At 38.6% G+C, this 24,970-nt stretch overlaps 1 protein-coding gene across 3 annotated transcripts in view; it reads left to right on the plus strand.

Annotated features, from left to right (window-relative positions):
* KAT2B (lysine acetyltransferase 2B) overlaps positions 1-24,970 on the plus strand; it is a 40,734-nt gene that overhangs the window by 7,161 nt on the left and 8,603 nt on the right. For all 3 annotated transcript variants that reach the window (XM_030264968.4, XM_030264969.3, XM_030264967.2), the window contains exons 2-13: positions 1,695-1,821; positions 7,267-7,412; positions 7,911-8,000; positions 9,737-9,918; positions 12,064-12,255; positions 14,653-14,759; positions 15,397-15,522; positions 16,911-17,047; positions 18,424-18,632; positions 20,705-20,831; positions 22,987-23,097; positions 24,099-24,242. In XM_030264968.4, the coding sequence (XP_030120828.1) occupies positions 1,695-1,821; positions 7,267-7,412; positions 7,911-8,000; positions 9,737-9,918; positions 12,064-12,255; positions 14,653-14,759; positions 15,397-15,522; positions 16,911-17,047; positions 18,424-18,632; positions 20,705-20,831; positions 22,987-23,097; positions 24,099-24,242 (1,698 nt within the window). The remainder of the gene's footprint in view (positions 1-1,694; positions 1,822-7,266; positions 7,413-7,910; positions 8,001-9,736; positions 9,919-12,063; positions 12,256-14,652; positions 14,760-15,396; positions 15,523-16,910; positions 17,048-18,423; positions 18,633-20,704; positions 20,832-22,986; positions 23,098-24,098; positions 24,243-24,970) is intronic.

Here is a 24,970-nt window from a genome sequence, read left to right on the forward strand (position 1 = left end):
GAACATAAACTTCACCATAAATCTTTTCAGATTGTGTTTTATGAGACTTAGAAAAAAAAATTGTTTCATCTTCCCCTCATTTAATCCTGAAGCTTCACTGATTTCACTTTATAAATGCATGGGTGGGCAGGCGGTCTGCACCCACTCAGTTTGGAGAGCCAGGAGGTTCAGAGCACGCAGGTTGTCCCTTTTTCAAGGGAAATAAGGGAGATGGTTTTGCTGGGCACTTGCAGGTGGATTTCTGAGTCGCCCCCGTGCCTACAGAAAATGCTACTCACAGCTCTTGGTGCCTGCCAGACCGCCCTGGGCTATGCAGAGGCTGTGGCACCCAGGGCGAGCCCAGCTGGATAAATGCTTAAGCCTCAGAGATGGTAAAAACATCATGTGGTGCTCAGCAAACTGCGGGCAGCAGTTTTCTTGGTTCTCAGGTTACTGAATATTGAAATGAGTTTAAAAGAACAATTTACCAGCCATTTACAAAGCTGTCAGTGTTAGGAGCTGTCAAGCTGTGATCCTTTCTGCTTTTCCTGGGTTCTTCTCCCTTAGGTAAGATGGGATTTGGAAACTTAAAAGGAAAATGAAATGGGTTCCTGAAATAGATCACACTAAATGCATGCAGAATCAGTTTTGAAAAATGATACATTAGTGCTGCATATATTACCATCACAATTTTTCCTACTAAGGTTGTTTCAGCCATAAATATTATGCAGCAATTGGCATACTTTCCTCACTGAGGTCTCGGCAGTTCAATTTCATGAGTATCTTTTTACAACCCGGTGCGCAGATATCTCTGAAGAGTAGAAAAGCAGGCTTTCTTTCCAATTAGATCTTCAAATGGGAGTATGAATGATGTTAGAACAAGCAAGATCTTTTGGACATGCAGAAGAAAACCCCTCCTGTGAAGCTGCTTTTTGGATAACCAGATTTGGTACTTTGATCTTCTGAATGATTTGAGACACAACTACCAGAGTCACAACCTCTCCCTTCATGGTCTTCCCTTATAGTTGCATTCTCTTGGTGGTTGTTTCACACTCAGTGAGTGTAAGTAAACTTCCTGGGGAAAGCAGCAGGTTGCAGTGGAAGTGTCACTGTCTTTGGCATCTGTTGCTTTTGCGGCCAAGGATTCCTTGCTTTAAACAGCCTTCTCCAATAGTGCATTTATAGTTTGGTTATTTCAGCATTAGTTAAGCCTGCCTGGTTTGTCACGGGCTTGGTTTCAGATCTGTGATTCCTTGGTGCCAGTGTAGCTGATGAGGCAGAGACAAATGTTGCCTGTTAGATAACCTGTTTATGTTTAAATAATTAAATCTGTCATGATGGCAGGATCTGTAAATGCTGATTTACTAGTAAATATTTGAACTCATTCTTCAGTAGAGTGAGGGCTGTCTGTAAAGGAGCTAGGCAGTGTTTTTTATGTATTCTACTTACCAAATTGTATTAATCTCTCTGCTTGGGATACTATCCTGTTTCTGATAATTTCCAGGAAATAAAGGTTAGTAACGTGGAAGATAAACATGCAAATGAAACAACAGCAAAACTCGCCAACTCCCCGTCTCTCACCACTGCCCCCCCCCCCCCAAAAAAAAAAGAAAAAAGCAACCTGTAATTATTTTTATTGTTTTTGAAATAAGTCATTATCCAGCAAGTTCCTGTCTTCTGTGGCGTTGATCGATATCCCTCTGCTTCGATTTCAGGCCGAGGAATCCTGTAAATGCAATGGCTGGAAGAACCCGAACCCGCCTCCCACGCCGCCACGGGCCGAGCTGCAGCAGGCGGCAGCCAGCCTGGCCGAGCCCTGCCGCAGCTGCAGCCACGCACTGGGTGAGCGCCCTCATCCTCCTCATCCTCCTCCTCCTCCTCCTCCTCCTCATCCTCCTCCTCCTCCTCATCTTCCTCCTCCTCCTCCTCATCTTCCTCCTCCTCCTCCTCATCTTCCTCCTCCTCCTCCTCATCTTCCTCCTCCTCCTCCTCATCTTCCTCCTCCTCCTCCTCATCTTCCTCCTCCTCCTCCTCATCTTCCTCCTCCTCCTCCTCATCTTCCTCCTCCTCCTCCTCATCTTCCTCCTCCTCCTCCTCATCTTCCTCCTCCTCCTCCTCATCTTCCTCCTCCTCCTCCTCATCTTCCTCCTCCTCCTCCTCATCTTCCTCCTCCTCCTCCTCATCTTCCTCCTCCTCCTCCTCATCTTCCTCCTCCTCCTCCTCATCTTCCTCCTCCTCCTCCTCATCTTCCTCCTCCTCCTCCTCCTCCTCCTCCTCCTCCTCATCCTCCTCATCCTCCTCCTCATCCTCCTCCTCTTCCTCCTCCTCATCTTCCTCCTCCTCCTCCTCATCTTCCTCCTCCTCCTCCTCATCTTCCTCCTCCTCCTCCTCATCTTCCTCCTCCTCCTCCTCATCTTCCTCCTCCTCCTCCTCATCTTCCTCCTCCTCATCTTCCTCCTCCTCATCTTCCTCCTCCTCATCTTCCTCCTCCTCATCTTCCTCCTCCTCCTCCTCCTCCGGGCACCCTCGCCCCTACATTTCACGTCAAGGCCTACAAGTGGGAGTTCCGATTAGGTGTAAATGTCAATAGCTTCGATTGGAATATGTTTAATATTTTAAAGATATGTTTAATATGGAAATACCCTAAAAGTAGTTTTAAAGATGTCCAGCCAAGCTGCAACTTCTAACAGCACCTAGATTCAAAGTTGTTAAAGTGCAAAAGCAGCATTAACCTACCAGTAACAATTTTAATACCTTGTGTTACTATGCCTTAACCTTACATAGCTTTATCTGCCAGCTGCTGTTGTTACAAGGTGAATGACTCTCTTCTGTAGGCTGTATTATGTCTCCTTCCTTTAGAACAAAGTATAAAATATCCTCAAACATCACTAAAACAGGTATACCTACCTGCAAAAAGAACTGTATCCTTTCTGAGTTGCAGAAAATAAAACTAGGGTTGTCCGTCTTAGCATGGTCTGAGTTATTGTGCATACAGCTTGCATGTCTTTGAAGCAACTGCTCAAAATCCACTGTTAAATACCATTGTGGCTTTTGGTTTTCTTTTTCAGACTTAGAATAAATAACAATTTGTTAACCACATAGCCTGAAAAACAGTGCTGAATCGCTGTATTATTATTTTAAGAATTTATACTTATCTAAAATAAAAGCTGATGGCTGTTTCTATATATATCAGAATCACAGAACAGTTTTGAGTTGGAAGGGACCTTTTAAAGATCATCTAGTCCAGCCCCCCTGGAGTCAGCAGGGATACTTTCTGTTAGATCACATTGTTCTGAGCCCCAGCCAACTCTAACTTGGATGTTTCCAGGGATGGGGCATCCATCACCTCTCTGGGCAACTTGTTCCAGTATTCTACCACCCTCATAGTAAAAAAACCTTTTTCTGATATCTAATCAAAACCAGCCCTTGTGGTTCAGATATCTAAAGCCGCCACCCCTTGTGCTGTCACTACATGTCCTTGCAAAAGTCCCCCTTTGGCTTTCTTGTGGGCCACCTTTGGGCCCTGGAGATCTGCTTTAAGATCTCCCTGGAGCCTTCTCTAGTCTGAACAACCTCACACTCTCAGCCTGACTTCATAGGAGAGGTGCTCCAGCCCTCAGATCACCTTCATTGCCCTCCTCTTGACTTGCTCTGTCATAGATCCACGTCCTTCTCAGCAAATACTGAATAAAAATTCAGCTAAAATAAAATTCAGAACTAATTTAAAAGAAGCACTTACTATTTAATTTTTGTTGCTGCCTAAAACTTAGGACAATGAAATGAAAAAAAAAAAAAACCAAAACAAGGGAAATTTCAAACCTTCACAATAGATAATTTATTATTTTATTTTTGTAAAAATATTGTACTTTGAATGAAATACCTTTTTTTTTTTTTTTTTGCGTGACATTTATTTTTGTTCCTGCTCTCTTCTTCTTTATGGTCTCATTACATGTGATTTATTTCTAGCCTTTTCAGCTGAATTTTTTCCTGATATTCCAAATCTCTGGGTTTGCTTGCAGGAGAAGATTAACAAATGCATAGTATCACAGAAAATTTAGTCACTTTAGCCAAGTTAGTTTCAACTTTTCATCACACAGCCTCTCTGTGCTGCTTCTGTTTGTGCAATTAGGGTGGCATGTGTTACCCATCCCTTTCAATCCTGGCCTTTGAAGAAATAGCTTTTTCTTTCTTTCTTTTTTTTCTTTCTTTTTTTTCCTTTCTTTTGTTTTTTTCTTGATTTTTTTTTTTAAACTTGCAAGATATGCCTGTCAGTTTTCTGTTCTTCAGCAGAATTTGTGGATGCTTTGTATTCTGTAGAAAAACTCAACTGTTCTAAAAGCTGGGCTTGGTTTTGGTCTATTAAAAAGTATTGCATCATTCTTTAGCTAGGGAACCAGGGAAAACTAGAACTAACCAGCAAAGTAGTAAAACCAGCAAAAATATTCTATGAAGAAACTGTATTTTTATTTACTGTTTTTTTTAGAAAAGACTTCTTCTGACTGCAGCTAATGAGGAAGATGTTTCATTTAAAATAATTCAAATGAGTTGCTGTGTGCTTCCTCATACTGCTGGAAAAATATGTCTTTCAGCTGTGTTTTCCAAAATAATTTTCCTATTAATCTCTTCTACATTAGTGTGTTTTTACTGAATACCTTTAAAACCAGATTTACCACAAGGTCTGTGGGCTTCACATTAGCTGTGCTGCCTTTTCTTCTGAGAAAGCCATTGAAGTAGCAATATAGAAATGTGCTACTTAAAGCTGTACACGAAGTAAAAATGTAGGATTTCTCTTTTTTTCCTCTTTTTCTTTTCTTTTCTGATTTTTATTTATTTCATCCAGAGGTAATCCTACATACTGTCTTGCTTGAGATGTCTCTTTCTGGGGGTGCTGTTTTATCTTCAAGCCGGTGCAGCTTTTGGTACATAAATCTATTTGATTGTGTGTATTATTGCCTACTTACCTACAACATATATATTCATCCTTTTGGTGCTCAGCTCCACAGTTTGGCTCAATGTGGTTGTTTTAATGAATATTTATTTTATTATTTATTATATTACATATTTTCTAACACTGCGACTGGATTAGATGCTAGGACAATTTACTGTCCACCAGCCACAAGATCAGGTGTTGCATGGTCAGAGACACTTTTCTATTTGATTATTTCTCTTGTGTTGCAGGATGCATTTTTTAAATTGGTAAACACTGTCAGTCTTGAATAACTTTTAAAACTAGTTAATTAATGTGCTAATTATACACCGTATACACATTTAGTCTCTTTTTTTTTCCCCTGTCACTGTGTTTGGTTCCTGCTATGCACCTTTATATAGCATATTTGGTTATTCCTTAGTTTTAGTGTTTTGCGATAGGCTGGACACATTCCTTGTTAATCTGTTTTTTCACTGTTTTCCTAGTTTGTGCACTCCAGTACTTGCTAAAGTTGCAGGTCTTCCTGTCACTGAGCCTTGTTCTTTCTGCTTGCTTTTTTGTGCATGCTCAAACAACCTATATATGCGATATTTAATTTTTTTTTTCAGGCATAACAGCAACTGAGGAAGGGTGTACCAGTTGGGCAGTGTAACTCTAGTCAAGAGTGAAAGCAGTATTTGATGTCAGTGTACCAAAGGTTTAATTTTAATAAAACACTTACTAACAGCCACAGAATTTGGGAACGGGCTGTGAATATCTGAAGAAAGATAGTTATTTGGCCTTGTATAAATATCGGTGTCCCTTTGGCAAATACATGCTGGTAATACATTTAACTTTTAGATTCACAGTATGGATAATAATTCTCTAGTTTAATAAAATGTTTAAACACCACTAAGTAGTCAAGGTTCAGTATTGTTATGGAAACTGCATAGAAATGGCTTCTTATGCTGATGTTTTATTCATTTGTTGAAGGCAAGGTTTCTGTGGTAGTGATCAGTTTCTAATGTAAAGCTGTTAGAAGGATAGTTATTACTTGCAAATGATCAAGACAGACTGCTGGGAATATTAACCCTTTATACCTGTCTTAAGGACAGAAGTTAAATTATTTTATTCTGCACAGAATATTTATCTAAAGGAGGTTCATGATGGCCATGTGCCTAAGACACTATGTTACGAATTTTCATTTAAGTGGAAACAGTTGCTGACGTATTTTTAAAGTTCTGCATTACAGTGTACATTTTACTTGAAGCTGAATAAAGGTATTGAATTTAAACATTTTGGTATCATATTAAACTTCTCAAAACAACCATCTTTGCTGCGTGGCCAATAAATGTGATCGTTTTAAAGTCGAGTGTTATTTTTCCTCACTAGCTCCCCAACTAAGGCGTCAGATTTCCACTGAAAAAATATGTTAATCTTAAGAAGTAAATATAGATAAAATTTATTAAAATATAAAAAGCTAATATGCCCAAACTTAAAAGTATTTTTCTCTTTCTTTTAAAGGATATTTTCTTATACTTTCAGAGGAAAGGATATGCAGGCCATCTACAGTGGCCTGGAGTCAGCTAAGATCATTGCTTTTTGTAATGCAAATATCTTCTTTCTCAGAGTTGACTTTTTGTGTTACATTGACTTCTTTTTTCCCGGGCCAGTTGTTCAAACCAGCTTGAAATGAATGTCCCGTTTTACAGGAAGAAACCTCAAGCTTTTGAAAATTACAGATGTGGAACTGTATTTACCTTTGGAGATGATAAAAGGGAGTTTGTCACTTAGAAATGAACAAATGAGCACACACAGTCTGCAAAATCACTGTTAATATAGTGTGCACAAAGCACAGTTTGATTTTACATGATATGAAAGCAGGGGGCTTAGCCAATAATGCCCAGTTTAAAAGCAAAAGGTGATTTTTGGAACTGAGTTTTTTTTCACTCCTCCAAAAATAAGTTGCTGCTTATATCTAGACTACATAATTTATGTAAATTTTGGATTTATTTTCTCAAGTCAAGAATCCTCGTCTCAAATACATAGCTCTAGGACAAAAATGTATGTAGTTAGCTATATACTGCAACATATTAATACATGTAGGACTCATGTAGTCAGCTTGAAATGTTAAAAGATGATGTGATTCCAACCAGCTGCCATTCCTCTGCTGTGGAAATTGCCACCCCTGGTCAACCTTTACAAGCTGCTCTGATGCTCAGAGGTTTCAGTTACCTCTGATAAGATGTGGTCTGTTTAAGCAGGTTATTACAGGATCAGTGCCTTTACAGTTAAGGCTTAATTGGAGATCTCATGGGCTATAGTTGTGCTGTGGGTTCTCTCAGTAGCCTTTTACAAGTTTGGGTTTTTATTTTGTTTAGCTGCTCATGTTTCTCATCTGGAGAATGTGTCTGAAGAAGAAATGAACAGGCTCCTGGGGATTGTATTGGATGTGGAATATCTGTTCACCTGTGTTCACAAAGAAGAAGATGCAGACACCAAGCAAGTTTATTTCTACCTGTTCAAAGTAAGCTGAACTTGTGGAGTATCTTCTCAGATTTTTCACTTTCTCACACACAAGCCAGTTTCATTGCCACTTGGGCATGCATTGACTTTATCTGCCGAGACAGTTTTTCTCTAGGATGATGCTCTACTGAGTAATTGTGGGCTGGATGTTCTGGTACTTACAATGTACTGATTCTTATTCCAAAAGTCATCCAGAGGATTGAGGAGCTGACCCTGAGTCCCATGTATAAACTGCAGCCTCCTTCACTGACCAGGAAGAGTCAGTTAATATGAATGGTGACTTAGCTGCTTGCATTTCCTCAGAAGAGCCTCTTGTATGCATTTCAGAGAAGGTGATTTCACAGTGAAGTTTAGTAATTACAAATTCAGACGATTAAACAAGCAGATATATAGACAAGAGAATTCCAACACTGCTCGCAGTGTGTTGCGCCCTTGTGACTTCCATTGACTCTCTGTATTAAAATATACTAACTTTTAAAAATTCGTGTATTTTTAACAGCTTTTGAGGAAGTGCATTTTACAGATGGGAAAACCTGTAGTAGAAGGATCTTTGGAAAGTCCCCCATTTGAGAAACCTAGCATTGAACAGGTAAAGACTCAAAATGTGGGTTTCACTGGTGTGTGGTGGGTTTTTTGTTGTTGTTTATTTATGTGTATTTAAATTTTATTTTGGATGGGGGTTCGGAGGCTTTGTTTGGGATTTTTTGTGGTTTGTTTTTCTTTTTGTAAATGTAAGCACTGGTTTTGAAAATGTGGTATTTTTTAGGCCCTTTGCAGATATTTCTGTGTTCTCCTCAGGACAAAACAGGGGGCTATAGGAGATTGCTCTTGGTTCTCCTTTTAGTGTTTGTACAATAGTTACATTATTTGTATTCTATTTCTCATCACTGGTCTTAGGCTTTAATGAAACTGACTTTTTTTGTGGGTTTAGAGAATTAACTTGAAATGCTACTTTTATGTGGGCAGTTCTAGTCTCTCTTTGTTTCAAGTGATGAAAAATGCTGTTGAAGTTTTGAAATCCAATATTAAAATGAAGCTTGCCTTCTGTATATCAAGAAAAATGTTACAGTCCAATTCAGTGAGATCATAGCCTTCCCTTTCAAAGGGTACACAAGAAAAAAACAAAGCTGAAACCAAAGAATAATTGAGGCTTTTGTGACTCTCAGTACATAAAGAACATATGACAAACTCAGTTTTTGGTTAAGCAAGCTCCTAAGAATGCACTCCTGGCAGACAAGTGGGCCCATGAACTCCAGTGAGACTATGCAGGGCTCACAGACCTCGCTGAAACAGGAGCTCAATGTTTTCCCATCCGTGGATGAATGGGTGTTCTATTGTTAAGCAGGATAATTTAAAAGTGAAGACTGTTACTTGTAGTAATTATTTCTTTGGAACTCTCACTTCTTATCATATAGGAAGATCAAACCACTTCATTGCTGAATTTCTGAGAAGTCTTCACTTTAAGTTCTCCTTTAGTTTGACTATAAACAAAAAATGTGTATGTAACCCCCTAGGCTCCTAATCCCTAAAATACACTATTAAAAACGTTTTGTAGATGCAGTTTTTTGCCAATTTCTTCATAATGTTCAAGTTGCTTAAGAAAATAAAGCATAGAGATTAAAGGGGAATTCTTCTTACATCTTATTTTGAAAAAAATTTCCCTTTAAAAAAGACCAGTATTTTCAGTTCTGTTTTTGGCAGCTCAGCCACTCAATCAAATAAATTGTTTGCTAAGCACTGGTGTTATAATGGGTTTATAAAATATATGTATTGCAACACTTTTAGTCACCCATTTTAATCATGTTCAGTAGATTTTTCTTCAAACTGGACAGCATCCAAAGTGCAATGAGGAGACATGATTGTGAAGTATTAAGACTTCTTGAAGAAATAATGTGGTTTCTAGACATAAACTTAAGTAGAAGTCTATAAGCCCTAATGTATTATTAAAAGGAGTTGGTGAGTTTTGAGGGTGACAGCTGATTTATGTAAAGATGAAAGCCTACCAGAGCTTTCTCTGTTCACTGATTTTGAGAAGAAAGGAAAAAAGGAATTTCTTTTTCTTTCTCTTTCCATCAGCTGCAGAGAGCAGGTTAAAAATACCTGGATGTATCTCCTGCTGTGTACACAGGTACCAGCCTGTGGCATCTGCATGACGAGCTGAGCAAGGAGTTCATGGTTTCTGATATTTCTTTTGTTTCCCTTTTTCTGATATTTCTTTTCATTTTGCAATGCAAATTCATGATCAACATTAAGTGTGGAATGTCGGAGGATGCTCCTGTAAAATTTATGGTTAAATTATTAAACAGAATTTTCTTACTTTTTAAGGGTGTGAATAATTTTGTGCAGTACAAATTTAGCCACTTACCCTCGAAGGAAAGGCAAACAATAGTGGAACTGGCTAAAATGTTTCTGAACCGCATTAACTACTGGCACCTGGAGACACCTTCTCAGAGAAGACTACGATCACCCAATGATGATATTGCAGGGTATAAAGTGAATTATACCAGGTAATGCTGCTTTTGCTTGTTGGGAGTCTTCTTTACAAACAGGGCATGTACAAAAAAAGTAAACCAGTATCTTTATGCCATAGATGGAACCTTGTAAATTCTTGCAGCCATGGATTTAACAGGAAGACCTCAGGGTTTTAGTGATACTATATCAGTTTCACATGCATCCTTGGGTCTTGAGATGTGCTTTATCAGCCAAGAATGGGGAGAAGGGGCTGGAACACTTGTATCTAACAATGCTTCTGAAAGGTCTGTGTTTGTGAAATACTCTCAATCTTAATATTTGAGCCTCGTGTAAGTTCCCTATTTATCATTCAACTTAAAAAGAGAGAAAATAGCACTTAGCATTGTAAAGCATTACTGTTTGAAACCAAATCACAGAGGAGTTGAAAAATCAAACTAATTTTGCAAGTGTTTGAATGCTAAATGGGGAACAGATACTGCTAGGTTCCTTAAAATTATAGTTCTTTTTATGACTGTTTAATGCACTGTTAGAATTCAAGGGAATAACTGAGTCGCTGGAGGATGAAGAGCTAAGATAAAAAGACATGTCTCTATCTATTTTCTTTTTCTCACGGGAGCAGTGCAGTGCCTTTTTCAGTGAGCAGTTCAGTGAGAGTGTTCCAGGGTCCTGCTGGTTAGGCAGCAGGTACTTAACCTCTGTCAGCATGCTGTTCTCAGGAACTCTTGAACATCTCTGCTGGCCCAGGGTGAGCACCACCTTCTGGCTGCTTTCCTGGTGGCCTTTCCTCTCACACACCTCCTCTCCATGAAGGAGAACTCCAGGACACTTAGAATCTATGGTGCTCCTAAGACTCTGTTTGGTGGGTGTTTGACCTCCATTTGTTTGTGATAACTGGTGTCAGTCAGGGGTGGTAGGCGTTAAATCTTACTAGGAATCAATAGCTAATTGGTTCTGGTTGGTGCCTTTTTGTTGTTAATTTTTTTGTCACTTGTGTTTTCTCAAATTATCCTGCCATAGTTCCCTCCCCACGACCCAAAGTGCTCTTCCCACCAAATCTCAACTGGTCATTGTGAGCTTCTCTCTGTGTTGACTGAGGCATTGCTCAGGGTGCTGCTGGGCGCCATGGACACACGAGAATTTTAGCGAATTTTTGTGAATTTCATTGGAGAACCTGAGGATTTGAATGAAACTGTATCAGAATTTCTTGTGTTCTGAGAGCTGTGCTTTATCAGTCAAGAACAGGGAGTAGAAGTCTGTGAACAGCTCTATCTCACAAGTCTTTTGCAACACATGTTTGCAAAGATTAAGGTGCAAGAGTTTGGGAGAACATTTTGAGACAGGTTGTACTTTGGGTCTGGATGAGGAAATGTGTGCAGGATCCAGCACAGTATGTTTGCATGCAATTCCTAATATTTTCTTTTCATTGCTGGAGCTTTCATAGTGGTTGTGGTCTGATTTTGCTAAAACTCCAGATTCCAATGACTGTTCACTTACACACAGATATCAAAATCTTGTTTATAAGATTAACAGATACTGTGATCTACATAGGCAGTGTACTCCTGAGTTATCTCTTTGGTACCATAATCTCTTTTCCTAGAAAAGAAACGTGACATGCTGTAATTTTCCTTAGTGGAAAGTTTATTATGGATGGAGATACTGGTAATGAAAGAATAACAAGGCAGGGTATGATGGGAAGAAGCCAACTGGAGGAAGACCAGGGCAGGAATCCAGTTGGATTGGGATGGAGCTAGTTAAAAGTGTCATCCATTTGGCCTCTGTGTGGGGAAAGGTAGAAGTTTAGACGGTAAAACAGGCCATGCTAAGGGTCTTTGGAGTCAGTGACAGGAGATATGTGAGTTTGAATGGATGAGCTGTAAAGAGATTCCCTGACATACCCATGAATTGTTTGTAATCTATGATTATTGTCTGGAACAAGAGCACTTTGTTTAAACTAGACTGCAGCGAAAAATAATATATGGAAACTTAAAACTACTTGGTTCTCCTTTCTGTAAAAAACTGGGCAATATAAATGCTGCTTAACTCTGTCCAGCCTCGTAGTGGAACTGATTTATACAGTCATATAGCTCTCAGCTGCATTATAAATGATGTGGATACTGGTTTTATTGCATTAAGTAATACATTAGATGGTGACAATTATCTGGCTTTTTTCCTCTTTACAGGTGGCTTTGTTACTGCAATGTCCCTCAGTTTTGTGACAGTCTACCTCGGTATGAAACCACCCAGGTTTTTGGCAGGACCTTGCTTCGCTCTGTTTTTACTGTAATGAGACGTCAGCTGCTGGAGCAGGCCAGGCAAGAAAAAGACAAACTTCCTCAAGAAAAACGAACACTAATCCTCACTCATTTTCCAAAGTAAGTGGTCACAGTGTGCCTGTATTCAGAGGTAACCAGCAACTTCCTTGTGGAAAGGGAGAAATTACCTGCAGCTTAAATTAATTAATCTTTTTATTCAGTAGCAACTAGATACTGCAACATTCTTTACTGCCATAACTTAGATTAGTGTATTTTACATACACAACTGCTTGTTTTGTTTTGTCCTAAGGTTTACTTTATGAAAAGGATTGTTCATATTGCTGGGGAATTGTGCTTTTTGCCTATTAGCAGGTATTGTAGGTCAATCACTTTCTTTCTCTGTAGTCCTTGGAAACAGGGTAGGTCCAGACTTCCAAGAACACGCTTACATCTGCTTTGGTGATGAAGCATTAAAAAAAGGGCAGCATTTTGCAAAGTTTATAAGAATTTCAATTTAATTCAACATTGTAATTGTGAACAAAGTAGTCACCCCACCCCTAGAAGAGATGGGTTTATTAGAGAGGAGTCAGTATAAAACTGCATAATAGAATCCTCAACTCATAAATTTCATACTGAGTATCTTTTCCAGTACTGGAATGTTGATGACAATCTCTCACAATAGAACAGCAATAATTACCTACAGGGGTATTGAAACATGCTCAACTTTGACAGTCATTAATTTCAAACATTTTACTGGTGGTAAAGAGGGGTAGTGATGATGACAGGATCATTCATTGTAATGAATTCCTTTTGAAATAGTGTATCACTTTAAAAATATCCTTATTTTACAAGGGTAGGTTGGTTCTCCAAGTCATACTTTAAAACCCTGTCTCCTAACAACAAAGGAACTGAACCTACAGAAGACCTGGTGGCACTGATGCTATCTATACAAGCTACTGTGTTGGGCAGGTTAGAGCTCAGGGGAATGAAAAACAACATGAACTTTCCTAAGCTAAGTAGAGTCAGGATTTGTTGCTCCTCCTGTAATTAATAATTTATTTTATCACTTTGAAAAATGTGCACTGTCTTTGGGGTAGACTGTTACAGATACAGGCCCTGAAACAGATTTAAAAAAGGACTTGATGCCCCATTGATACAAGGAGCAGATTTGTGGAGGAAGTAGGTGTGCATATGCCCCTGTTTCCACTGCCTTTTAAAGCCTTTTGCAGTAATTTGAAAAACGTTATTATTCACTGCAATTCCTTTTGATGTTCTGCTGGGGGAAAAAAGACAAGTACGGTTTGCAGATGATCTGTGGGAAGCATGAATAACATTTTAAATCTTTCATGGGCTGTACTTATCTGAAGCATTTGTCTTTCCTCTGGCATTGTTCTGAGTGAGCCCTGCAGTGGACCTGTGTCTCAGAGCATGGAGCCTGGTATTGGCACAGGGCCCTCCTCTGCCCTGGGCTCTCCTTTTGGGCAAAGGGAGCACCCAGAGGCTGTGTCTGTGCATCCCTAGGAAGGAGTCCTAACGGGGCTGAAGGCTCTGTGCTGCCTGGAAATGGAACTTTGGCTAAAGTTGAATTTGTCCTTCTGCTCTGTCACAGATGGTCAGGTCACTGTTACAAACTTTTTAGCCATTATCAGCTGTACAGACAACAGCCAACTCTGCACATTGCTTAGGTATGGCTGTCATATATACAGTACGAGTCTGACTTGGTCCTGAAAATCCCTATCCTGTTCAGGGAAGTTTTACTCAACAGTCCTATTGGTTTCAGCTGAACAGTTTCTATACATATAGAGGGCTCCAGAGAGCAGAAATGTGCCATGTCAACTACTGGTCTGAAAACCCCTTTTGTGCAATGTAGGATAAGCAGCTGTCTTGCTGCTGGGAGGGAATTGGTGTGTTAGCTCTGAGAGGCTGAGAGTGATCTGTGGAATACAATAATGCTAAGAGAGATTTAACATCATGCTGTTTCTGTAGCTGTACCAAAGTAAGGTCAAAAATACTGTTATGCAACCACAAACATGCAATTAAAAGTTACAGCAGGACATTTAAAGGAATGAAAATATCTTCCTAAGAGCATTGTTAGTAACACTGGGATTTTGTCAAAGGCAGAAAACAAATGCATCTGCAAAATACTGATTTATCAAAATAGACATACTTTGCCATCATTTTATAACATCAATCAACTCATAGCTTTCTCATTAGTGGAGTTTTGTTCTGTAAAAGTAGTTTGTGACTCTTTTTCTGCACTTGCAAATTAGATAACTTGTTTGTAATCAGAGGTAAGGTTTAGTAAGTGAAAACACTCTACTGAATTATGATACTTTGTGTCTATTCTGGCTTGTGATTTTTTGCATGTGTGGGTTTTTTTAATAGCATTGGCCAACAGCATTTTCTTACTGACTTAGTAAATGTTTTTAATTTAAAAACATTGCAAGTACTTATTTTGAAAAAGAACCTGTGTAGAATGATCCCATTAGTTGTTATTTTGCCTGGTTTTGTGCCTAGGTTTCTGTCTATGCTGGAAGAAGAAGTATACAGCCAGAATTCTCCCATTTGGGATCAGGATTTCATGGTGTCCAGTTCCCGAACTGGCCAGCTGGGAATCCAGACAGGTAATTTGCATTTAGTGATGGGTAACACACATGAAAACTGCATGATTTAGAATTAATGTGGGGCTTTTATATATGTATATATATATATATATATATATATATATATATATATATATATATATACTAGAAAGAGAGAGATGTTAGTCTGTGACCTTTTATAATAATAGTTTCATTCTCTTAATTGGTGAAACAACTTCCCCCTTTATCATGTTTGATTTGTCCAAGCAGTCTTAGAGCACTGTCAATTGGACAGATGGAGCTGAATGATGAGATTTTGCTTTTCAGTAGAGCCCTACAAAAAACCTTTTCATTAAGCTAAATGTCAGCAGGCTTGGCAGGTATGTGAAAGAAGTTTGTTTTCTTAGCTTCTGCTCAGCACTGTGCTATAATGAAGCTTGAGTTTGCAATCCCTGTTATCCAGCAGTCCCCCCTTAGGTAGAATTTAATTTAGAAAAATACACTGTGATAAAGCTTTAATGTCTCTACTTGTGAACTGGTGGCATTGCTCTGTTGCACAGTGTTCACTGTTACTTTTTGGGTGGTGGGTGTCCATCTTTTTGGCAGTCTTTCCATCAGCACCAGAATGGGTTCCAAGGCCTGTTTTCTTTTTTTTTTTTTTTTTTAAATGTCATTGCAGTTATCAGTCCACCTCCTGTTGCAAGATCTATTGCATACAGTGCAAGTCCTTCATCTCTGGAGCAATCCAACAGTGGTAATATGAGTCCAGCTTGTAAAGTTTCTTCTGCCCTTGACCCAAACTTAGGTAATGGAGAAGGAACCTTGCCTTTTGACTTCTGTTGATATTACCAGTAGTTGCAGTATATGGTAACCTTTGTCTTCACTCTACATTAGCAAACTTGAGGTGTTTTTGCTGAAAGACTTGCACACACATACCTTTTTCTCCACTATGGTAATGTTTAACTAACAGAAATCACAACTGTATTTGCAAAAAACCCAATTGGTTCTGGTGGTGTCCTAGGTTTTTGAAAAATACTTTTCTTGCAGTACATCTATTATAAGCCATGAGGAGTGGTTTCATTTAAATGATGGCAGAGTAGAAGGGGCCATCACATTTGGGTTTTTTAATCTTCCAAGGTACTGAAAATGAATATATTTGAGCAGTGAAAAAAACCACAGACATACCAACTAGGTTAAATTTAAAACCTGAATGAGGTTAGGTCAAAGGAAAAAAAAAAAACAACTTGTAAGAAAAAAAGTTGGTGCTTAAATCCTCCTAATAGATTGTTTTTCAAACACTGCAGGATTAATGAACCTGTCAAGAGAGGTTGCTAGGTCAGAGAGATGATCCCAAGCTTATGTGGAGTGAGTCCTCAAGGAAGGAGAAAAACCAAAACCAAAGTGAATTTTTAGTCTCAGTGTTCACTACGGAGAAACTTAGGGCAGCATCTAAACTGCAGTTGCCCTTAAGGTTATTTCTTAACTTGTCCCTCAGAAGTGGGAATGAGTAGGATGATGAGTGGGATAATCCTCAGCTAGCAGCTGGATCTCTGTTACTGTACCTCTGCTAGTCCTTGGTGGACTGTTCTATAAATTTAAGTAGTTTCTTTTGCTATATAATACATGTGGCTCTGCAGTCAGTAGGGCAGTTAATAATTAACTTGGTATATTTTGATTTGGAAATTTTATATGGCTTTTAAATATGTATGACACATCAGACTGTATTTGCTGCTTGGTTTAGAGAAGAGGTGAAGGAATTATATGATAGATACTTAGTTCCAGTGAATCCTAAAAGGGGGGTTTCATGTTATCAAGAAATAGGCACTGCAATTTGTCTATTGAGCACTGACCTTCCAAGGCAGCTGTGCAGAAGTACCATGCAGAGGATTTTGAAGCAAAAAATAAAACCAAATAGTTTAACTGTGAATACAAAGGTGCAGTGGAAGGAGAGGTATAATTTTCCTGTTTCATGCTAATACCCCAATGCAAAGTGAAAATTGAAAAGTGATAAATATTTTTCAGATTTTATTTATTTCTCTTTGTCTGTGAGGATAAAAAACCAAAAAACAAACCAAAAAAACCCAACCTCAAACTTGTCATATAAACTACAGGATATGACAGAAGTGCTAGACTTCATAGTGCTAGTCTGTGACAGTTTGGTTATTTTTAATTTATCTGAGTTTTGTTTTATAGGGGAAAAGAGAAAAAATAATGAACCATATTCACTGGAGGATTCAAAGAGACCGAGGGTTGTAGGAGATATCCCTATTGAGTTAATCAATGAAGTAATGTCAACAATTACAGATCCTGCAGCAATGCTTGGGCCAGAGGTGAGATATGACTTGGTGCTGCAAATGGTCTGTTTGTGAATGATCTGTTTTTAGTAAATGTTCCACATGGATAGAATGTGATAAGCTAAGAGTCCTGTCAAGAAAAATAAACTTTGAGAGGGTATGATTAGGTGAACAAAAAACACTGGTGAAATACATCATTAACATGAAAAATAGTTCTACAATTTTCTTAATGTGTTGTGTACAGTTAGCAAAGAGACTTGTAAACTATTGAGAGTAAAAACATAGATCTCAGGTTATCCTGCAAGGTGCTTTTGTTACAGAATGGTTCCAGAGTAAGTTTTTTTACTGCTAATCATAGATACAGCTCATAAGATAAGGTTAAATAGGGTTCAAGAATTGCAGCAGAATGAAAGATCCAAAGTTAAAACCTCTCTCTGGCGCAGAAACTGATCTAAACTGTTATTTGCTCTGTCTTCCCCAGTTGCTCATTTTTCGGCTTGAAGAGAAAAACAAACAGAATTGCGGAATTGTGCCACGTACAGAAGTGCACTTTTTTCCCTTGGCTGGCTTTTCCTCCTTCTGTTCTCTCTGCCAGGCTATGTTTTGCCAGCAGCTCATTTGCCAAGATTCAGCTAGAAACTGCTGAAGATTTGAAACCACCTACATTTCTTATTCAAACTATGTACTGTGACTGATGGCTCTGCATATTACAAATGCTGTGCCAGCCTGGCTGTTGGGGCTGGCAGTGACTAGAAACCCAGCAGCCAAACTTTGCTCAAAAAAGTAAATAGTATGTGCATACAGAGATGTTTTGGCACTGTAAAATGATCTTGAAAAAAATAAGTTAAATAAATTTTCTGTATTAATTTAATCTGCATTTGGATATATAGATGCAATTGCTAGATATGTAACAGCAAATTCTGTAAGAATTAAAATCTTTTTCTTTGGCTCTTATAGTGGTGGCAGAGATAGTGGAAAGCAATAATAAAATGAAAAACAAAATTACTTTTTCTGCACTGCCATTAAAATGTGTGATTTGCAGTATATGTAGGCGAAGCCTCAAGTCATACCCAAGCTGGCTAAGAGTAAAGCAAATATGAAGACTTAGTGGCATAGAGTTCAACTGGATGAGTGCTATCCCTCAAGGGGTTTTGGAACTTTTTGATTCATAACCATTGTTGTTACCTAATCTGTATCAATATAAATTCAGATTGGTCTTTCTAGACTGTAGTGTAGACTTAGATCTGGCTTATTTGGTGGTGTCCCTTCTGCAAAGGTACATTACAAAGGCACTCATTGGCAGTTCTGTTGGAAAAAGATGGCGGGCTTTATTGGTCTGTTCATTCACAGGCTGTTCTGTCGGAGGATGTGAAATCTCAAAACTGATTTTGTTCGTTGTTTGTGTGGTACAGACCAACTTCCTCTCAGCACACTCGGCCCGGGACGAGGCAGCGAGGCTGGAGGAGCGCAGAGGGGTGATTGAATTCCATGTAGTCGGCAACTCCCTGAACCAGAAGCCCAACAAGAAGATCATGATGTGGCTGGTTGGTTTGCAGAATGTGTTCTCCCATCAGCTGCCTCGAATGCCGAAGGAATACATCACCCGCTTGGTCTTTGATCCGTAGGTATCCTTGGAGAGATTGACTCCTGGTCAATCTAATTGGGTTGTACCCAAATGCCATCTTGGTGGCTGTATTAATAATAAGTGGCTTCTTGTTGTGGGACTGTGCTGGGTTGTCATTGGCTGGATGCCAGATTCCCAGAAAACCTGCTCTATTGCTCCCCTCCTCAGCTGGAGAGGGAAGAGAAAGTACAAAGTTCTTGGCTAGAAGGACAGGGAGTGATCAGTCACTGATAACTATCACAGGCAAAATAGACTCAACTTGGGGAAACTAGTTTAATTTTTTACAAATCAGATCAGAGTAGGGTAATGAGAAAATATAGACTACATCTTAAAATACCTTTGCCCCATGTCTCCCTTCTTCCCAAGCTTAGCTTCATTCATGATTCTCCACCTTCTCCCGCAAGCAGTGCTGGGGGATGGGGAATGGAGACTGCAGTCAGTTCCCATGTGGTGTATGCTGCTTCTTCCACAGGGAAGAACTTCATGCTCTCTCTCCCAGCTCCAGTATGGGGTCCCTCCTATGGCAGACAGTTCTCCATGAACTCTTCCGACATGGGTCCTTCCCACAGGCTCTTGTCCCTCTGCAGCCGATGAAGGAACCCCGTGCTGGAGCAGGTGAATGCCTGAAGCAAGGCTGTGGCCCTGTGGGAAGCCCACCCTGGAGCCGCCTCCTGGCAGCTCCTGTGGCCTGTGAAGAGAGTTGCCCACCCTGCCTGCTAGAGCAGCTCTGCTGGGAGGACTTGTGTCCCTGTGGAAAGGGACCCATGCTACTGCAGTTCCTGAAGGACTGTAGCCTATGGAAGGGATCCAGCACTGGAGCAGGAGGAAACTCCTCTGCCTGAGGAGGTAACTGTGACATAGACAATGTAGTGAACTGACCCTAATCCTATTCCCCATCCCCTGCACTGCTTGGGAGAGAAGGCAGAGAATCAGGAAGGAGGAGGGGAAAGGTAGTTTTAGGATTTGTTTTAATTTCTGTCATCCTGCTCTGATTTTGATTGGTAATAAATTCAGCTGATTTCCCCAAGTGAAGTCTGTTTGGCCTGTGATGGTAGTTGTTGAGTTATTTCTCCCTGCTCTTACCTCAGCTCACAAGTCTTTCAGTATCTTTTGTCTCCTCTGTCCATCTGAGGAGAGGAGTGATAGAGCAGCTTTGATGGACACCTGGCATCCAGCCAGGGCAAAACCACCACAAAAGCTCAAGCCACTGCATTGCTGCTGTCATTCCACAAGTTAAAAAAAAGCACTAAAATATGTACAAGAAAAAAAAAATATATAATATGTATAAAATCTTCTTCAGTGGTGACACATACAATATAACTACACTTTGGGCTTTTTGGCAGGGGGTCACTTTTGGCACCAACTTTTTTCCCCAAAATACATCATCTGTATATTGACTGTATCATTTATATGATACTGTGTATTGAATAATGTAAAGGATGGTGCACTGTTTTCAGACCTTGAAGATTGTACTAAAATTCCTTATCCTTGACATAAGAGTTGAGATTGCACCTTGTCACATCTTTCCTGGCAGTCCCTATAAGTGCAACAGAAATGAATATTTATTCTGGTCATGATTCCAGGAGGAGTGGATGGTTAGAAATAAGAAATGTCCTCTCTTACTTCATCAGCTGCATTTGAGACTGATAGGTTAACTATTGAGAGTGCATGGAAGGAAACAGGAATCCCTTAGAAAGGACTTGCTCTCCTGTAGCTCCATTAATTTCTATTTTCTTCAGGATAAAATCATCCTGAGAACCGTGCAATGGTATAACTATCAGGAGTAGATTCAACAAAAGCAATACAACTTTTATTTATTGGGCTTTACCCGAATTTATCTCAGAGTACTTGGCAAGGCCAGGAACTTGCTTTGTGATGGTGACCTTTATGGTATATTGAAAGCATGATATTAAAATAACAACTCTTCTGTAGTGGATAATTTAGGAGGCATGTACAATTGCATTGTCATCATGGAAAGAAGAGAATCAAGTTTCTGAAAAAAGGAAGGTTAATGGCACTTTATGTACTATGTACATGAATTAAAGTGATTGTTATTTTTGTCTGCTCAGGAAACATAAAACCCTTGCATTAATAAAAGATGGTCGTGTCATCGGTGGTATCTGCTTCCGGATGTTCCCCTCCCAGGGATTTACGGAGATTGTTTTCTGTGCTGTGACTTCCAATGAGCAAGTCAAGGTAAAAAGAATTCTGTATTACAAATGTTTATTAAATAGATTTGAGTTCCATTCACCTACTGCATGTGCTCCTAATATTTTTACTGCTGTTGAATATACGGCTGAGTTGCCAGACAGAAATAGATTTTGAAAGATACATAAATTCTGAATATAATACACAAAAACCAAACTAAAATATGCAGATTTTGTATCATCATCATAATAGTAGGATTACCTGTTTTTAATTAATTAAATAAAATTTTTCTCAGCAGAGAAATAGTGGGTAATAGTCTGCCATTCTTGGAGTTTTCATGCCTCTGTCCCCAGTAGTTTTGTCTCTGTGTAGTGTAACATCTCATGGTTGACTGAAATATGTATTGCTTGTGTGGGGCAGTAATTTGTGTTCAAGCACTTTGTGACATCACATAACTTCAATCTAAATGAGATATAATAAAAAATTAGGTGCAGTTTTACATCTCAAAATAAGCACAGGGTCTATTCTGTACACGCTTTTTTGAGTCAGTGCCACAAAATTTTCTCAGAATTTTGAGAACTAGCATCTGTGTTGAAAGAATACGGAGCACTATGAATACATGAGATTCCTCCTGCTTTTCCAGCTACTGACCATTCGGTTCAGTGTTTTGCCTTTAGATGGTGCTGTAGCTTCATGATTTTCATGTCAAGAAGCAAGAGCTGAGATTTGGGTTGATTCAGAGTGTATAGCAGTTAACATGCAAAAATTGTACACCCTGGTGCAAAAGAGTAACACAGTGGGATTGAAAGTCTGTAACAACTGTTAATACTCAGGTTATATTTGTTTTTATTCAACGCTGGTGTTAGAGAGGAGCATTTCCCTGCATTAAGCAGAGACCTGTCAGCATTCAGAGTGTTTTATCAAATGCAAACCCAAGTTGTGCTTAAACTGCACTTCACACATGAGGCTGCCAAAGATGTGTTGGGATTTTCTAGGAAAAATCTTTCAAAATAATAGAGCAGATAATTCTGACCCATCAAATTGCCCCAGGGCTGCATAACACATTATTTATTTTTTTATCCTCTGGGTACTTTGGTGTATCAGTTGAGTGTTTCTGAAAATTTGCTTTCCTGCTTATCGCTCTGAGTAAGCTGACCCTGTCAACAGGGAAAAAAAAAAAATGTTCACACATGGGTGATCTGCCAGGTCTTAGGAAAAATAAATTCCTATTTTAGTTCAATTTGAGGCTAGAATAAAAATTATAGGAATTGTTTTCCCATACAAATTGAGTTGGTTTTTAAGTAGTTTGGTCCCCTGTTACAAAATAACATTAAGTTTTACTGTATGTGGCTGAGTTTCCTATCTGGCAGTTGCCATATTTGGGGCTATGAAATTGTAAATTAAATCAAAAGTTTGTATTTTTTGATTTATTTTTCTAGCTTTTTTACATAAGTAAAAATGATACCAGTTTTCAAAAACAGAATACCCAAAAGAAATCCATGTATGTTTCTCTAAGTGTCCTGTTAGTCTGCATGATGAGAAAATTGAAACATATGCAAGAACAAAACATTATTATGGGCTTACCTATCTGCTTTACATTTCTTCATATCACAGCAGAAGGGAATGACTGTAGCTTACTTGGCAATGTGAATAAATACAACCTTTTGTTTACTTTGGGGCTAAATGTAAATGGAAATCATGCCCGTGTGCAGTCAGAAGGCATAGATGTTTATTTGATTGTGTTCCTTATTATGGTAACTGTTCACTGTTCCTTTTTATGCTTTACGATAAGCTTAGATAATAAATCCTTTGAGGCAGAGACCTGTTTAGCTACAGGTGCACAAAACTCTGGAATAATTTCAATATTGCTACTACTTTGTAGTTTTGAAGTGATATGGCTCAGAAAGGATTCTCTGTTGTTACAGTATGTGATTTTAATGGTTGATATTTAATTTAAAAGTGGAACGAAATAAAAGGTGGGCACCTTGAATTACAGCTTCCATGCTGGGTCACAAAGGTATCCCTACAAGGCTCAAAAGAGTTTGCTCTTGAGTGTGCAACAGCAAGTTAATTAAGAGAAAAACTTTATAACAGGATCTAGAGGAAAGACTGCATTTTGAAAAACAGTGTGTAATAACTCTGAGTCCACAGGTGCAGTCCCCAAAGGCTTTGTCATGGCTTTTTCTTCTTATGTTTCACAAAGGGTTATGGGACTCACCTGATGAACCATCTGAAGGAGTACCACATCAAACACAACATTCTCAACTTTCTCACATATGCAGATGAATATGCCATCGGCTACTTCAAAAAACAGGTAAGTTCAGTGCAAGAAATTACTTTGTGCAAGATGTTTTATATCTAGCAAGGTTGAACTAAAAAACTGGGCATGACAAAGTAATTGGATAAAATATATAGTGCAATTTTACATGTGTATTTTTTATCTATAAAATCTGCTCTTTGTTCATCTCGGGTAATGTTTTTGTCTTCTAATACATTTCACTTTGATAGAATCATCTGAACATAAGTATATAGCATAGTCTATAATTTGTCTAGTCTAACAACTAGTAAAATGTCAGTTGATTCTCTGATTCTATAAGAAGTATAAAGAAGAACTAGGCATACCTGTGACAGATGAAAACTTACCTGACCTGCACTTACAGCTCCTCCTGATTTGAAGCGTGAGGTTCAAATTCAGGAAAGATGGCAACGTCAGTTCTCTCAAATAGATTTGTTAAACAGGTGTCAACTATGTGGTCAGCGAAATGGAGTCAGATTTTTCTCAGAGGTGTACAGCATTAGGCAGTGAAGATGACTTGGATAGTAGGAAATTACGACTAGGTAGAAGGAATTTTTTTTCCCCTTTCCTCTCCTGAGGGTGGTGAAATACTGAAAAATGTTGATGAGGGAGGTGGTGGAATCTCTGTCCTTTTGCAATATTCAGGACTGGTCATGGCCTTGATCAGCCAGATATGATGAGACCTGTTCTGAGCTGAGATGGGGCTAGATGACTTCTTCAAGTTCCTTCCAGCTAGTTCTATGGTTCTGTATATAAAACTGGCACAATCTACTCTTCACACATTCAAAATGAACACAATCTCCCCTATTGCCTTTCTTAGCAATTAACTATTCTTTTATCAAGTGCCTCCCATGAGAAGGTTTATGCAACACTGAACCATCGTCTGTGAGTTCACTGTTGTGTTTTTTGTATTTTAACATTATGATGAATTTGGTTATACATCCTAATTTCTGTTAAAACAAATATAAAAGGAAAATGGCACAATGACAATATAAGTTCTTTTTTTTTTCCTTTGTCAGGGTTTCTCCAAAGATATTAAAGTACCAAAAGCAAAATATGTTGGCTACATCAAGGATTATGAGGGTGCCACATTAATGGGATGTGAATTAAATCCAAGAATCCCCTACACAGAATTTTCTGTAATCATCAAAAAGCAAAAAGAGGTAAAGGTTGAAATGAAATGTTTAATGTTATTCTCTATTCAGATGTTTAGAAACCGTTCAGGGGGTGTCAGGTTAGCTTTCTTTGCTCTGGTGCTTAAATTTGAGTGCATAGTTTTATTGGTTAGAATAATTCCTTCATTCAAGTCCCAGTGCCAAGATTTTGTAGTTGAAGCATAAAATTCTAACTTTCTGATTTAGCAAGAACATGACTGCTAAAGTGCTGGTATTTTGAGGAGTAATTCATAGTTCAATTTTGTGGTAGTTAACAAAGCAAAATCTTGTGATATTTAGTTTTTTTTAACAGCTTTTTCAGTTCCTTTCTTCCCTCAGTAGTGTTCATTAGAGTAGCATTTAAATGGAGTATTTGTATTGCATGGCCTGTTTTACTTGAAAAAAAGAGGATTTTTTTTTCCGCCATTTTTAAAATATATAAATCAAGGGTGGACTATCTTAATTTCCAGTCTATCCCTCTTTGGACTTTATGTGGGATATTCTTTATTTAGTTCTTAATAATATTCCATATAATAAAGCAGCTTATTAGCAAAATAATTATGATGTTTCCACTTGTGTTTAAATACTTTCCTTGGTTTTTAAAGAAATACAAGTTATAATTTGTTCTTTCAAGATTGTTCAAACCTGAATTTTTATTTTGTTAAAAAGCTTCTTTATGGAACAATCATTTTTCTTCCAATAGAATGATTTGGCCTGTGCTTGGAGAAGGAAAGACA

The sequence above is a fragment of the Taeniopygia guttata genome, chromosome 2, assembly GCF_048771995.1.
Source record: "Taeniopygia guttata chromosome 2, bTaeGut7.mat, whole genome shotgun sequence".
In the NCBI taxonomy this organism is placed as follows: Eukaryota; Metazoa; Chordata; class Aves; order Passeriformes; family Estrildidae; genus Taeniopygia; species Taeniopygia guttata.